This window comes from Notolepis coatsorum (genome assembly GCF_963971535.1).
Source record: "Notolepis coatsorum genome assembly, chromosome: 2".
NCBI lineage: Eukaryota > Metazoa > Chordata > Actinopteri > Aulopiformes > Paralepididae > Notolepis > Notolepis coatsorum.
Window position 1 is genome coordinate 105,064,669 of NC_140166.1, and position 17,500 is coordinate 105,082,168.

A 17,500-nucleotide genomic window follows, 5' to 3' on the forward strand; every position below is an offset into this window, starting at 1 on the left:
ACCACTTTAAATAGTATTATGAAGAGCTACAGTATACAGCTCTAAAGCTAAGGAAGAGAAGAAAAAGTCTTTATTCATTGCACACATTGACAATGTCCACATGTGATGGGCGGCATACACAGGAACACACATGCAATTATTTGGGTCGCCGATTACATTTTGTCTCTGCGCTTGACCCATCCCGTCGTCCTTCCCCCGAAGGGAAGCCGGGAGCAGACATGGGCTGCGGCGTGGGGCTGAGCCCGGGGACCAATCCAAGTGCTCCTGTCCATTTTCGGCAGGGACGCGACATCGTTAGCGATCTGTTCTGCATGTTTTTCGATTGGGTTGATATTATGGAGAGGAAACCCTTGCGAGCATGGGGAGAACATCCAAACTCCAAACAGAAGCGCCCGGGAGATACCCCACCTGGGTAACTGGCAACGCGGCAACCTGGGAAGTGGGAAGTGGCAAGTGGGAATCGAACCCTGGACCTTCTAGCTGTAAGGCGACGGTGTTAACCACTACACAACCGTGCCGCCCATAAGGGAGATATTAATGCATGTTAAAGATCTGGACGTACCAAACCTGAACAGTGCCTCCTGTGAGGCCCTACATTCAGAACTGTCCACTGCTGAAAGCATGGCATCTATTAGATCAATGCAAAGTCCGAAGAGCCCGGGTCCAGACGGTTTTGTTATTGAGTTCTACAAGAGATCTGTTGGTCAGATAACTCAGATACTACATTGGACGCTCGCTCACTCAATTGAATTTGAGAAGCTCCCACCAGCACTGTATAATGCAAATATGTCTCTCTTGCTGAAACAGGATGAAACTGATCAAACGACCAACCTTCCCTCCCCTGCTAAACCAGTGCTGTCTGTTCTTTTTACACAGCCTGTAGACTAATATGTAAGCTGCCCATAACATTTAGTTGTTCTTTGACAATAACGTTTAATTGAATCGAATCTAATAAATTTGCGTGATGTTCTGAAAACAAAATCAGCTTTATAGAGCAGGACGTCGGACGTGTCTGATTGTTAAACGGACACTACCATCAAGTCCTGCGTCAAAAGATACCTACAGTAGCCATACCTTTTAATATACATTCATTTTTGGACCAGTGTGTGTCTGGAGAAAAGTTTTTCTTCCTCAATATCTCCACAATGCCTGCAAATCACTAGTAACTGCATTTGTATTTGCCATACCATGACAACTCATGACAACCTTTGAACAGATTAGATAAATGATATCTATAAATCATATTCCTGGAATTGGCATGTAAGTGAAGGCGTGCGCTCAGTGCAGGGACAGGAGGAGAGGAGAGACAGAAAGAGGGGAGATCAATCTGGGGAGGGGGGTAGCAAACTGCTGCTTAAGCTACTAAGACATTTTGCACATTCCTGCATCACAGTAACGTTGTATTGTTCTATTCATGAAACATGTGGAAAGCGACAAAAGCCAGATATGGCAATCAAGAAAACTTGGCTCAGTTGATTTGACACTAACAGTCCTCCTCTGAGCTCTGTGAATGAGGTTATATAACTGAAAACCACCACACTAAACAACATCTAAACACATTTTTTCCTGCATATTTTTTTTTTATTCTAAAATTGCAGATGTTTAAATAACAAATTTTTTGAAAAGTCAAGGATCTTTTTTGTATCTTTTTTATTAAGTTATTGGAATTCTAAAATTCAAAAAGTGTCATGTGACAGGCCCAGCTGTTCTAGCGTTAAGATAGATCACCCCTTTCTCCCTTCAGAGTGGGACACAGCGGGGCTATCCTCTTTCAACGCTCCTCTTTGTGTTATCCATTGAACTCCTCACAATCAGCATAAGCGAGCATGACCTCCTTAAACCAACAATGCTAGGTGGAGTTGATCATAGGATCTCCCTATATGCAGATGACATTGCTCTCTTTGTGTCTGACCCAGAGTAATCAATCGCACACCTACTCCAGCGTATTAACTCCTTTGGAGATGTTTCAGGTTATACTATTAAAAATCCCTATCAGCTGATCCAATATGTCTGACCACCACACAGTCTCTAACAGTATACCATTTCTGGGCATACAAATATCCAGAAACCCAAGGGTCCAATTTAAAATCAAGTTTACTGAAAAGCTGAACAAACTTAATGAGAACATAGAGAAATTAAACAAAAAAACATGACCTCTCTCCTTGATTAGGCATATGAACATAATATGAAAATGGAGACAGGTCTGACCTGCCTCCCTGGCTGGCCATTAAAAATAGCCAAACCTCTATGACTTCTCTCCCTGCTCTCCTCTTCTCATCACCTAGGCCTCCTACTGCTTTTAAGAAGGATCACTTCATCCTGCCATCTTTTTAAATGGACACTTTGCCTCATTTGTAGCGCTGCGACGATGAGTTGAACAATTTTGTCGATTTGCATATTCAGGACCGACGCATCGCATTATTACTTATGTGCCGTCTTTGCAATGGAAATGGCAGCGCTCAATGTCATAAAATGCGCAATATGTCATCTATATATTTAAACCTTTAAATCTGCTTTTTTACCGATACCGATATACCGATATTGTCCAACTCTTAATTTCCGATACCGATATCAACCGATATCAACCGATACCGATATATGCAGGGTTTCCCCCCCAACAAATTTAATAATTTCAGGTAATTAACATTACATATCTCTTGTTGTGGAATTAACACAACATTATGCATACTTTTGACAATAAATAAAATCAGAATTTGTTCTTACTTGCTTGCCTGGGTAAATAAAGGTTATAGAAATGTAATAAAGCATACCGTTTGAAAACCGATATTTTCCGATATCACATTTTAATGCCGATATCGGCCGATAATATCGGTAGGTCAATAATATCGGACATCTCTAATAATAATATTATCTCCTGTGCTGGCACAAGCACTAACATAGCGTGTAGTGAAGAAATAACACATAACATATGGAGATGTACTAAAAAGCTTTATAATTTTTGGTCAGTAAAAAATCTCTGGCTGGTAGTTTTTTTTTTAAATCTATCCGCCACCTTAGCTGGTTAGCCAAAAAGTTAATTGTGTTCCCTTTTTTTCAGCATTTAACTACAGGCATAGTATGTAATGATAAACAATGTCATAGTAACTGATGAGTGCTATATTATTATATATAAAATATCCTGATCCAAGATCCTTTTTGTGAGGATTGGCCCATTCCCGCCACACGCTTCAAGGTACTGTGAGGAGGATTGGCTCATTGCCACCACACGCTTCTAGGTCAAGTACCAATTGCAGTCACGCACCTGTCGGTTGTTTGTAATCAGCGCCCAGAGCCTTTCATATACTCGGGTCTTTCTGTCAATCGTTGTCGGGTCGTTTTGGATTTCCACTGCTACTGCCTGTTCCCCCCGTTGTTGTGCCTCGTCTGTTTTTCTTCAGGACGTCCATGGAAGTCGCCGCTGTTGTGTATCTCTATCATCCGTTGGAGCTGTGCCTCGTTGCCCGCTTTGCGCATTTGCGCTTTGGTGAGTTTTTGGAACGAACCTTTTGGATTCTCTGTTTTCTGTGTGTTTGGATAACACTGAAGATTTGCCGTTTTTGTTTTGTACTGGACTCAGCTAAACTTGTGTGTTGGTAACACTGAAGATTAAGTCACGTGGGATTGTACTGGGCTCAGCTAAACTTGTGTGTTGGTAACACTGAAGATTAAGTCACGTGTGTTTATACTGGACTCAGCTAAGGAGGACTGGACTGCCTCTGTATTCCGTTGGCTTGTTTTTGACCACTCTCTCTCTCTCTCCGTTCCTCCCCGAGTTGGATCCTGGAGTAGCTGCAGAGCCGCAGAGGCAGTGGCGCTACGCCGCTTCACCATCTCAATACCGGGACGATCTGCAGAGCCGCAGACAACTCTGCCAAGAACATTCTCCCCTTTGTTTGTTCTATTTGTTATCTCGCTCATTCCTGTTTCAAAAATAAATACGCCCTAGTCTTTGGCTAACTCTGAACTACCTGTCTGTGCCGTGCTGTTGGGGTCGGTTTCAAACCATAACACTTTTGAGTCATTACCGAAAAGATAAATGGAAATCTTTGGTGATATCCTATTCCTAAAACTGTGGTCTAACCATGAAAAATGTAGACCACAAGAGATGTTTGCCAAGTGATTTTGAAACTGTGGAAATCTGACTCAGCCTCCCAGTTTGAGACCATGGTGGAATTGGTGGACATTTAGCATGTAGAATACAATCTACTGCTGAGATACAGAGTATTTTAGAATATGGAACCCGGTGTTAGCAGTGATAACAGTAAAATATGAATACAAGTATTTCCCTAATGTTTAATTGGCGGAGGGGGTTAGGGATAAGCTTCATTGTTATTATTATAATTGATTCAAAAACATTTAGGTACCGGCATTGTACTTGTCCACCTGGTTTAAGTATGTCTTATCTAGCCTTTATTAGTATGTATGCAAAACCACTAATATAACCAATATATTAAAGAAATAATCTGTCCTGCTACAACCAAACCTGGATTATCGTGCAAGCAAAAATTTTTGGCAATAGGCAAGAAACCTCCTTTCCTTATTAGGTGTTACGATTACGCTTAGATGGCATGATGACTGGAACCCAGATGCAGATGTAAACATGGAGAGCTTGGAGAGAGTAGGCAGGAGACGGCATAGTGATAATCAAACTTTACTTAAATTACAGGAAACACAGGATACAGGGAAGCTTCACGAATGACAACACGGAAACAAGGGTAACAGGAAGTAATGACCCATCAATGGATGCTGGGCTGACAACACTTAAATACAAACACTAATTAGAGACAAGAGGGTGATTGTTGAATAGACACAGCTGTGGTAACAAAACAACACAAAACTGAAACACAGGGGAATAAACTAGAAACAAATGTACAAACTGAGACACACAAGACTAGAGCACATTTACAAAACACAGACCGTAGGAACACAACACTAAAACAGTGGAAACAATACCAACAACAAAGACAACAAATGTACAAAACACAGATTGGTGCAAATAATATAACATAGCTGAATGGCCTGACCCCAGAGCTGCAACATCTGGATCAGGCCACCAGATGGCAGTGGTGTATTGTGCAGTGGTGTATTGTTTCTGAAAGGAGGTTGTGAAAGTCCAATGCCTGGTCCAGCCGAACCGGGGGGAAAGTTACCGTCTGGTCCAGCAGGACCGGGGGGGACGTTACAATTAGGTCAAAAATTAAAGAGTCGATTTGTGTAAATTGGAATGTTTTCTATCATCTTATTTTCAAAACTGAATTTGATTTGTAAATATTAGGGCTGTCAGTTTATCACGTTAATTAGATTAATTAATTACACAGCAAATGATCGCATTATGAAAATTAACACACAAAAAAAAAAGTTTTTATCTCATTCATTCCATAAGAACGTAGAATAAACATTTATAGAATTTTTTTTTAAATGGTCCATTTGCATGTTCTTGGTATATGATTCTAGGGACATCTATGGATCTCAGTGAATGTATTCCCAGTGTCAGAAATACTGTGTCTGTTACTAGGCTTGGTCCAATGTCGCCCGTTCCATCTTCCGCGCGAATTCACTGCAGTGATCATGACTGCAGTGTACATCCACCCCCAGGCGAACGTCGGCAGGGCGCTAGGGGAACTACACGAACATCTGAACACACACCAGATCAAGCATCCGGACGCAGCCATGATCGTAGCCGGGGGCTTCAATCAGGCGAATCTGAAGAAAGTCATGCCGTCTTTCTTCCAGCACATCGTCTGCTCCACAAGGGGAGGAAATACACTCGACCACTGTTACACCCCGTTCAGAGCCGGATACAAGGCTGTACCGGCTCCACCATTAGCCGGAGCAACAAACACGTCGGATCATGCCGCCATCTTGCTGGTCCCAGCATATAAACAGAGATCACGTGACGCCGCCGTGTCACGTGAGGTAAAAAAATGGGACGACCAATCAGAGGCCACGCACTAGACATCGCCGACTGGGGAATGTTCAGGAGGAGTAACAGTGACGTCAGCGATTACACAGACGCTGTGGTGTCAATCATAACAACACTGGCTGATAGTATCGTCCCCACAAAGAAGGCGAGGGTGTTCCCAAACCAGAAACCATGGGTGGACAGTACCATCAGAGCAGCCCTGAACTCTCGCACCACTGCTTATAACCGGGGCAGAGAGTCAGGAAACATGGAAGAGTACAAGACAACAGTCTACACTCTGCGCAAGGCTGTCAAACTTGCTAAGAGGACGTATGCCGACAGATGGAGGCACAAATGGCACAGAATGACACAAGAGGCTTATGGCAGGGACTGAGGGCTATAACTGACTACAAAGTCAGCGCCCCCTCAATGTGGAGCGACGACGCCTCCCTTGCGGACCAGCTCAACACCTTCTACGCACGGTTTGGTGCAAACAGTGGCACTGCTAGCCCAATGGCTAGTGACGTCACTGGTGCGCCGGCTGTTGTGGAGGGGGGGGGGGGGCATCCGCGGGGGGGCGGGGACGCTCTCTCATTGACGGTACACAGTGTGAGAAGAGCATTTATGCAGGTGAACACCAGGAAGGCTGCTGGCCCAGATGGTATAACAGGACGCATAATTAAGTCCTGTGCCAACCAGCTTGCCCCGGTGTTCACTGCCATATTTAATCAATCCCTGGCGGAGTCAGTGGTCCCTGCCTGCTTCAAGATGTCTACCATCATCCCTGTACCGAAGAAACCCTCCCCAACATGTCCAAATGACTACAGACCGGTGGCACTCACCTCTGTGGTCATGAAATGTTTTGAGAGGCTGGTCAAGGACCACATTTGTGCCTCCCTCCCCAGTGATATGGACCCTATGCAATTTGCATACAGGACAAACAGGTCCACTGATGATGCGGTCTCCCAGGTACTGCACAGCACCCTCTCCCACCTTGACCGTCAGAAGGGGGGCTATGTGAGACTGTTGTTCATTGACTACAGCTCAGCGTTCAACACCATAGTCCCCACCAGACTGGTGGACAAGCTGATCGAGCTGGGTCTGAGCTCTGCCCTGAGCGCCTGGGTACTGGACTTTCTGAGTGAAAGACCCCAGGCGGTCAGGGTGGGGGGTCAGACCTCCAACACCATCACCCTGAGCATCGGGTCCCCCCAGGGCTGTGTTCTAAGCCCCCTGCTGTACTCACTCTACACACACGACTGTGTGGCCAAGTTCAGCTCCAACTCCATAGTGAAGTTCGCAGACGACACAGTGGTGGTGGGGCTGATCTCGGACAACGACGAGAAGGCCTACCGGGAGGAGGTTGAGGTACTGGAACGCTGGTGCCAGGACAACAGCCTGCTCCTGAACATTGGTAAAACCAAGGAGCTGATCGTGGATTATAGGAGAGAACAGCAGGAGACACACACACCACTGATGATTAACGGGGCTACCGTGGACAGGGTGAGCAGCTTTAAGTACCTGGGGGTCCACATCTCAGAGGATCTGACATGGTCAACACACATAGACACAGTAGTAAAGAAGGCGAAACAGCGCCTCTACCACCTGAGACAGTTAAGGAAGTTCAGAGTATCGGGGAAGATACTCCAGTCCTTCTACTCAGGAGCTGTAGAGAGCATCTTGACCGGAAACATCACTGCCTGGTATGGAAACAGCACGGCACAAGACAAGAAGGCCCTACAGAGAGTGGTGCGCTCAGCCGAGCGTACCACGGGTATTGCACTACCTCCCCTGCAGGTTCTATACAACAAGAGGTGCAAATCCAGAGCCTGCAGGATAATGAAAGACCCTCACCACCCCAATAACAGCCTGTTCCAGCTGCTGAGGTCAGGCAGACGCCTGCGAACCCCAGCTACTAGGACAGAGCGGCTTAGGCTCAGCTTCTTCCCCCAGGCCATCAGAGCCCTGAACAATGAACATTGAGTGCCACAGAACACTGAACTATCCACACACAAGCACACATGAACACACACACGACACGCACGCTGTGCACGCTCACACACTAGCAGCCACTTAACACTTTAACATGAGCGGGCACACACTCATGCCGCACACATATGGCCAAAAGGAAAGGCCACTTTAAATTAGAATAACAGGAACAGTGTATTGCACTACCAAAGCTACCTAGCATGTCCTATATGCTCTGTAAATAACTATGTACAGATACCGAGATGTCACACCATGTTACCTGTTACCTGTTTATTGCACAATGTTGTTTTTTATTGGATTCTATTATATGTTGTACCACTGTATTGCACATCGTTGCGGGTAAGACCACCCGCATTTCATTGTATACTTGTATGCCGTGACAATTAAAACTCTTGACTTGACTTGAATTGTAATGTAATGTTTGTCAAATTTCCCACGGGATAATAAAAGTATTTCTATTCTATCTATGAACCAAATGAGAATATCAATTCAATTTTATTTTTTATTTTTTTATCTTTGACTGTGAATAACACCATGCTAAAATTTACCAGACCTGAAAAATCTAAGCAAATGAATAAAGGGAAGATGATTAAACAGAAGGTTTTGTAGATATAGTACTTAATTCTGCCATCCGGACAAATGCAATTTGAAATATAGAATATAGAATATCAGGCCTAAAATGGTTATGCGATTAAAATGCAATTAATTAGATTAATTAATTACAAATCCTGTAATTAATTAGATAATTTTTTTTATCGCCTGACAGCACTAGTAAATATGCAAAAAATATATTGAGGCTGTGTTATCAGCCAGGTCTGCCTGCAGTGTGGAATGTGTCAATGTGTGTTGAATCTACATCCAAGCACCGCTGAGCCGCTGAGCCTCTGGTCAATAGATAGTGTTCCCTTCTGCTTCACTACTTGGAATTATGTTTAAGAACATGCATAATCTGTATAACAGGTGCGCACCGGAAGAAAATGGCAACTTGAGTGTAGGTAAAATGAATAATAAATAATAGTATGTATGACCAGGGCTTGACATTAACTTTTTGGCTCACTAGCCACTGTGGCTAGTGGTTTTCCAAAGTCACTAGCCACTCAGCATTTTCACCTGCCAAAAATCCCCACACTCGCGCCCCCACCCAAAAAGTTTCAGTAGTGTACTGTGTAATGACAGTATAACAAGTATTGTACTTATTCATTGTTGCAATGTACTTACTGCATTGAATTGACTCAATAGTCAATACCTAGGAATAAGGTCGGGGTGTAGGATTAGGAATATAGTTAGGGTTATTGTTAATGTTAAGGAAGTGTAATGCGGTAAGTACACTGTGTAACAATGAGTATGTAATTACAAAAACTAAGTACAAACTTAATTAATTAAATTGTAGAGCACTGTGATATATTGTTACCAATATTTGCTTTGATGTCTAGTCCTCTATTCAGTGTGTGTGTGAGAGAGAGAGAGAGAGAGAGAGAGAGAGAGAGAGAGAGAGAGAGAGAGAGAGAGAGAGAGAGAGAGAGAGAGAGAGAGAGAGAGAGAGAGAGAGAGAGAGAGAGAGAGAGAGAGAGAGATATGGGGCAGCTGTCCATGGTGCTGAGAGCTAACTCAGAGATAATGTGCAGCATATATTTGCGAGTGCTATCTTGACTGAGAGGGTGGCCAGGACTGTTAGTCTCGAGCCCTTATGCTTCTTAAGTAAGGGATAATGTATAGCTACGAGGTCATTGTCGCAAAATAATTGACCGACACAGTTTAAAATACCGAGCCGCCTCGGCGACAATGATCGAGTATAGCTATACATTATCCCGCTTATTACATGGCTAACTTACTAACAATATACCTAATTCATTTTACATCGACTCGCAACACTGGTTCTGGCTCCGCTGAGTGCTCGTCGCTCCGCCCCCCAGCAGCTTCCCCGGCAGCCGGCAGTGTCTGATTGCACTGATGTCAGTGGGCTTGATTGCGAACAGCTGCGCACAGCGGTCATTATTGTCCCACAGCGGTCATTATTGTGTAATATCGGACCTCTGACTCGCGCTATTGACCAATCACAAGCAAGCATTTCGGCGAATGTGAAAACGCCATGTAATAATGTTAAATTAATGTGGCTAGCTAGCTAACAAACACCGTAATATTAGTTTAATAATACACGTTACATAATACATGTTAGTTTGTTTACTTACTCGCACATCCACAAATAGTCGGTATCGGTCACATTCTCTTTTCTGTTTGTTGATGGTTTGGTTCACCCGGTCTTTTCACAATATTCCGCCACATTGTAACGTTAGCTAACTGTCTGTAAAGTAAACTATGGATGAGTCGGTCGCACTAACCAGTTGAGCTAACGTTAACAGCGTTCGTTCAGCTGTCACATGGAGGCAACACGACACACGCGATAGGGCGAAGTGGATGGGCCAATGAATGAGCACACTGTGCGCACCCAGTCCTCCTGGGAGTTGTAGTATTATGTAGTATCACCTGGATTGACTTAATTATTGCCGATGCCTTTTGTAGACTACAATGTTTTTTTTTCATAGAAAAAAAGTCACCCGCTACTGTGGCCGGTAGAATGACGGAGTTACCCGCCACAGCCGAATTCTACCCGCACTTGGCGGGTGGCGGGTGTCAAGCCCTGTGTATGACAGATGTGTGTTGCATTATGCCATTACTGTCATAGAGTTACTTTCACAGCTATTTACAAATAGGACATCATGTAGGACTTCAGTTGGTCTCACAATGGGTTTGGCTACAGATGGTCTGCACATTTATCTCACAAACTGTTTGAAAAGGCAACAACTAGGTATGTCATGTGTACAGGAAAATCAGTGGACCTCGCACACTTCAGTGTTCTCCTCTAATGATCTTCCTTCCTTGTACCCACTATTACAGCCTTTAGTATTTATTTTGAAACAGAGCTGAACAAAGGTTTTGTTTCCTAATAATTTCCCCGGATACTTTCTTTTGGAAAATACAATATCATTAGAACTATTATCAATCCTGTGCAACTTTGGAGTTTGAAGTGTCACAACATTCCAACTGCGAGAGAGAGAGATGGATTGGAGGTGAGTGAGCACGGGTGAAAGACATTCATTGGAACAGCATTAGACAGCATCGACAGCTGTCAATTCTAAATCGGTCAACCATAATCATATACAACTGTTACATTCTAGTCAATTCCATTGAATAAACAAACGTTGGCTGCCTAGAATTGACTACTATTGGGCAGGTTCTTTAGTGTCAGCTCGTATTAAACCATATTTCTTGCTTTGGCACAGCCCACTATTCTGTTGAATGGACCAGCGGAGCTTCACAGATTGGGTGATACTGGAAAATAACATCTCATTTACTCTGGTGCCACAAACGTTGTTCGAAGACAGCCACACAACTCTGATCTTCCGCATTGCAGACATTACCACTCAGCTATGATATAATATGATACATTTATCTATATTGCGCCTGTCAACCGATAGTTACATCGGCCCGGGGTAGAAACAGAAAGACAGGAACAATAGGAAAACAGAAAAAATACATGCAGGACAACCAAGCAGACAGAGAACAGACGGACATAATACACCTGTACCATACTACAACACAAAACTAGCTCAAGGATTTTTTTTGGGCGAAAAGGTGGGCTTTGAGCATGGCCTTAAAAGTCTGTAGAGTGCTTGCAGATTTTATGTTGAGTGGGAGCTTGTTCCAGAGTTTCGGCGCTGCAACTGCGGATGGCCGGTTTCCCTACGTCACCAGTCTTGAATGTGGTAAATTAAGGCAGATTAAGGCAGATTTGACTGTTTGATCTGAGGGATCTGGAGCTTGCTGATTGGACCAGGAGTTCCTTGATGTAAGCTGGGGCGAGACCGTTTAGGGCTTTGTAAGTGAACATGATGATCTTGAAATTAATAATTTGTTTTACCGGGAGTGAATGAATGAATGACTGACTGAATGAATGACTGAATGACTGACTGAATGAATGACTGAATGACTGAATGACTGACTGACTGAATGACTGACTGGATGAATGACTGAATGACTGACTGAATTAATGAATGAATGACTGAATGAATGACTTTATTTGACAATATATAAAATAACATGTGACAGAAGCACAGTCTGGAAATACTGCCAAGGATGGACACAAACAAGCTCAGAGCTTATTTCCATTGTGGTCCTTGCCAGTGTAGGGATGAAGGACTGGGGAGATGTGCATGGTCCCCAGTCGTACAGTTCCGGAGGTAAGAGAGCTATGAGTGTGCGCCTGCCTGTGTGTGTGTGTGTGTGTGTGTGTGTGTGTGTGTGTGTGTGTGTGTGTGTGTGTGTGTGTGTGTGTGTGTGTGTGTGTGTGTGTGTGTGTGTGTGTGTGTGTGTGTGTGTGTGTGTGTGTGTGTGTGTGTGTGTGTGTGTGTGTGTGTGTGTGTGCGTGCGTGCGTGCGTGCGCATGTGTGCATGCGTGTGTGTGTCTGTGTCATTTGAACGTATCTACTGCGGTCGGAGGCAAATACAACTTTTTTTTTCTATGCACATTATTTTGAAATTCTAACAATGCAGATGTGTAAAGAAGAACACATCTCTAGGGATCTTTAGTTCGGTGTAATTGGAACACTAGGCTGCCGCACTCGGTATAGTAAACACACCTTTTCTTGTGTGCTGCCATCGGTTTGAAGTTAGGGGACATCTTGTTGTTTCTTTTGTGTCTGGGGCTCCATAAACAATGAATGGGGCTCTGTCTTTGTGAGGTCATAGCATGTTTGTGTGATCTCTTACACACAAACAAGGTTTTAATTATGGTTCAGACCCTCTAGAAATACTAGCCTTATTTGTATAGCTCACACGAACATTGAAATTGTCCTTGACTACTATTTTGACTATCTTCAATAGTCGTAATTAGAGCAATATACTCCGTTTGCATAACCGATATGACAGGATAGGCACATGCCTGGGTGGTGGCTGGAAGAGGCTGATGCATGGTGTGCCGTAGGGGGTTCCCATAGGACAAGCTGGGGCCCCTAGGTGTGAAGACAGACAGACAGACAGACAGACAGACAGACAGACAGGCAGGCAGGCAGGCAGGCAGGCAGGCAGGCAGGCAGGCAGGCAGGCAGGCAGGCAGGCAGGCAGGCAGGCAGGCAGGCAGGCAGGCAGGCAGACAGACAGGCAGGCAGGCAGGCAGGCAGGCAGGCAGGCAGGCAGGCAGGCAGGCAGGCAGGCAGGCAGGCAGGCAGGCAGGCAGGCAGGCAGGCAGGCAGGCAGGCAGACAGACAGGCAGGCAGGCAGGCAGGCAGGCAGGCAGGCAGGCAGGCAGGCAGGCAGGCAGGCAGGCAGGCAGGCAGGCAGGCAGGCAGGCAGGCAGGCAGGCAGGCAGACAGACAGACGCACGCACGCACGCACGCACGCACGCACGCACGCACGCACGCACACACACACACACACACACACACATTCACTCACCTCTGTTACCAGTCCAGGGGTGGGTTGACCAGCACACACATGTCGTCGGGGGTTGTAGCCAATCCCATTGCAGCATTCCTCTTCCTGGTGAATGATGTTTGCACCACAGCACTGCAGCGTTACTGTGGCATTGCCAGCAGGGTGCATTGTGGGAGATCCATCATGGCCAATACAGCACAGAGAGGTGGACGAGTTGATGTAGTCGTTGCCGCAGCAGACAAAACCTAAAGACAGATACACACATTTAAATGCTTTATTTGAATCAAATTATTATTATTATTATTATTATTATTATTATTATTATTATTATTATTATTATTATTATTATTATTATTATTATTATTATTATTATTATTATTATTATTATTATTATTATTATTATTATTATTATTATTATTATTATTATTATTATTTTTTTTTTTTTATTTTTTTTTTATTATTATTATTATTATAACATGTTCACACATTTCAGAGGTTCAACATGGTTTTAAAGGTCTCATAATAGTCTTGCTAAGGATTTGGCAGAGTGAAATGTTATTTAGGTATTCCTTGCCCGGGTTGTTACCTGATAAAGGTTGTCACATTAACAAGCCTTAACAAACTGTTCGCAAGCAGTCAATGAGCTTTAATAAATAAGTGAGCTGTCCTTTTTGTAGCCAGTAACACTGCCTACCTAATCTAAGGGAATAATGAATGTAAAAGTCGGTGCTACACCCACCAAAAACAGCCCGTTCAATACAAGGTTAGAAAGAGGTGCAGTGAAATACATAATTAAAACTAGATGAAATGAAAGAGCTGCATGCTTCCATTAGCCAACAACATAACTCACACCCAGAGGCCTTCACCACTCCACTTACTGACCCTTTTCTCTTGTCCTCCCCTCCCTATCTCTTCTTATCTCTCCTCCCTCTCTTCCTCCTCCCAACCCTCACCTCGTCTCTGACTCTCTCCCTCTTATCCTCCCCTCCCTATCGCTTATCCCCTGTTCTGTTCTTCTCTTTCATACCCTCCAATCCCTATCTTCCCTCCTCTCCTGCCAAACCCTCCTCTCCTTTCCCCTCGATTCCTCTCTCCCCCTCTCATCTCTCCTGCCCCACCCTCTTCCTCCATACAGTAATAGTATTCAGGCCATGCTGTTGGAGTATTGGGGGGTGGGGCGGAGGGTGGGGGGCAAGAAGGCGTGTTTCTCTGAGAGCTGCCATCTCTGACAGTGATAGGTGACGTCTGCCACTGCTTCAACCTTCAACAGCAAGGTGACATTTTAAATACACACGGTATCCGCCACCCCCACCCCGCCCTGCTCGCCCCATAACTGTTTTGCAGGTGAATATCAAATATCCTGCATTTTTCATTCCTCATGTCCCCTGGTACTGCTCTGTGTTTCAAATGTATTCCTTGGAAAATCATCCAGCGCACAGGTAGTGTGATGTGTTTTACGTCACCACCAGCAGCAACAACAGTTTGTCAGTAGTTAGGTTTTCAAGATGGAAATGGCTAAATGCAAAAACAGCGACGAGCGCTTATCACCAATAGATGTCACCAAAACAAACAAAAGTGAGGATCTTGCGGATCACCACTTTAAGGGAATTCCTGCAATGCAGTACTGGAGCCAGTACTTTAAGTACAGTTTTGGTTTCAACGTAAATTCCCTTCAGTTACTGCTGGATAACCATTATTTACCTAACATGAACTGTCTGCAATAGTCAACAGTCTGGTTTATGAAACTAGTTTCTAGTCCTGTGTGAATTTAACTGAAAAAAAAATAAAAATAAAATAATTCAAATCTAACCCTAACTAACCTTACTGTCATGTACTTGTCCTAATAAACTAACCTACACTGTAGCACTCAACACTTTGATGAACATTGTTACTCAGCTGATAGAGTTGTACCCTTCCTGATGACTTGTCGTACATAACTTGTAAGTCGCTTTGGATAAAAGCGTCAGCTAATGTAAACTTTAAATACTCTTTGGCAAGGACTTATTTTCAACATGGAACCTAATTTAGGCCCAGATCTACTTAGAAGTATAGTTCAGATTTTTGGAACCCTATTTTTCTGCACAATCTAAGATGCTCCTCATATTAATTAGCCACAAACGAATGGGTTCCAGCAACTGTCTGTACAAGCTGACTGAGGCTCACTGAAATCAAGAAGAAGAATCAAGAGGTTTATTTGTCACATACCAGGGCATACAGTGAAATGTGGGTGGTCATGCCCGCATTGATTGTGCAAAATACAATAATAAAATAGAATAAAATAGGCATACAAAAAAAAAATAGATAAGACACAAGATATGCATGGTAAAAAAAGACATGCTAGGTTCCTGAGAAACTGGTTCTTATATACACTACTATGCAATATACAATTTACAATGTTAACTCTTAATGCATCTAAACTATTGTTTGTGATTGTTTTAGCGGTTGCCGCATGAGTGTGTGTGTGTGTGTGTGTGTGTGTGTGTGTGTGTGTGTGTGTGTGTGTGTGTGTGTGTGTGTGTGTGTGTGTGTGTGTGTGTGTGTGTGTGTGTGTGTGTGTGTGTGTGTGTGTGTGTGTGTGTGTGCAGGCCCGGACTGGTCATCGGGAGCACCGGGAGTTTTCCCAGTGGCCTGGCCTGGCCTGCACAGATTAAAAAAAAAAGAATTGTATATATATATAAAAAAAAAAAAAAATGTATTATTATAATTTTTTTTTTTTTTTTGCCAGGCGATTGTTTCCAGTTGTGGCGGCGGCGCGGCGCGATAGTTAGATAACCTAGATGGGTGGGGAACAACCAGGATTTCACTGTCTGCCACAGAGTTGGAGAACTATCTGACTCTCTCTCTCACGGGCCGGCGGATCACACACACACAATGGAGCCGTGCTGCCGCTTGTGATTGGTGGAGGCGGGACCAGGCGATACAACTGATTGACAGCGGAGGCGGCGAATGGAATGGCAGACGGCACTCAGATGCAGAATAACAGCCAGGCAATGAGCCAGGTAGTGAGGGACTCGGGAGAGATACAGTAGAGCGAAAGTCAATTAACGTTGATGTCAAGATGGACAGTGGAAGAAAGAGAAAGGGTGGAGGAGAGAGGGATAAAACAAAGAAAAAGAAAGGCCCTTACAGGAGAGAGTGGTTAACTGTATTATAATAGTAAATAGAAAAATATGTTGTGCTCTTGCTTTTTTCTTTTTGAAGGTGGAGAGAGTAGCATTGCTAGTGCCACAACAGTTGTATTTGAGGTCCATAACAGTACATTGTACTACGCAATTGTTGGCTCATTAGTTTGTGATTCACATGCACTAAAATTCACCAGAATGCAGGAAATTAAGTCTTTGTAACAAAAAAAATCCTGGTGGAGGACCCCCAGACCCCCCGCTTAAAAAGTGGCCTGACTGGGGCTATATTTCGCGCTATATCTCCCGGTATGAATTATTTCCCCAGTCCGGCCCTGTGTGTGTGTGTGTGTGTGTGTGTGTGTGTGTGTGTGTGTGTGTGTGTGTGTGTGTGTGTGGTGTGTGTGTGTGTGTGTGTGTGTGTGTGTGTGTGTGTGTGTGTGTGTGTGTGTGTGTGTGTGTGTGTGTGTGTGTGTGTGTGTGTGTGTGTGTGTGTGTGTGTGTGTGTGTGTGTGTGTGTGTGTGTGTGTGTGTGTGTGTGTGTGTGTGTGTGTGTGTGTGTGTGTGTGTGTGTGTGTGTGTGTGTGTGTGTGTGTGTGTGTGTGTGTGTGTGTGTGTGTGTGTGTGTGTGTGTGTGTGCTCATCTGTATTTGTGAGTGGAGAGTTCCGTGTTCAGTGTTCTGATGGCCTGGGGGAAGGAGCTGAGTCGGAGTCTCTCTGTTCTTGCAGCGTGTGACCGCAGCAGCTTAAACAGGCTGTTGTTGGGGTGGTGAGGGTCTTTCATAATTCTGCAGGCTCTGGATTTGCACCTCCTGTTATATAAGTCCTGCAGAGGTGGTAGTGCAATACCCGTAGTACGCTCAGCTGAGCGCACCACTCTCTGGAGTGCCTTCCTGTCCTGTGCCGTGCTGTTTCCAAACCAGGCAGTGATGTTTCCAGTCAGAATGCTCTCTACAGCCCCGGAGTAGCTGTCTCAGGTGATAGAGGCGCTGTTTCGCCTTTTTCACCACAGAATCTATGTGTGTAGACCATGTCAGGTCCTCTGTGATGTGGACTCCCA

General features: G+C 44.3%; 1 protein-coding gene across 1 annotated transcript in view; it reads right to left on the reverse strand.

Moving 5' to 3' along the window:
* The window catches only part of ush2a (Usher syndrome 2A (autosomal recessive, mild)), a gene marked incomplete at both ends in the record, with an annotated part of 469,579 nt that overhangs the window by 134,830 nt on the left and 317,249 nt on the right, over positions 1 to 17,500 (reverse strand). The window contains 1 exon segment of the mRNA XM_084308263.1: positions 13,343 to 13,566. Coding sequence (XP_084164389.1) covers positions 13,343 to 13,566 — 224 coding nt within the window.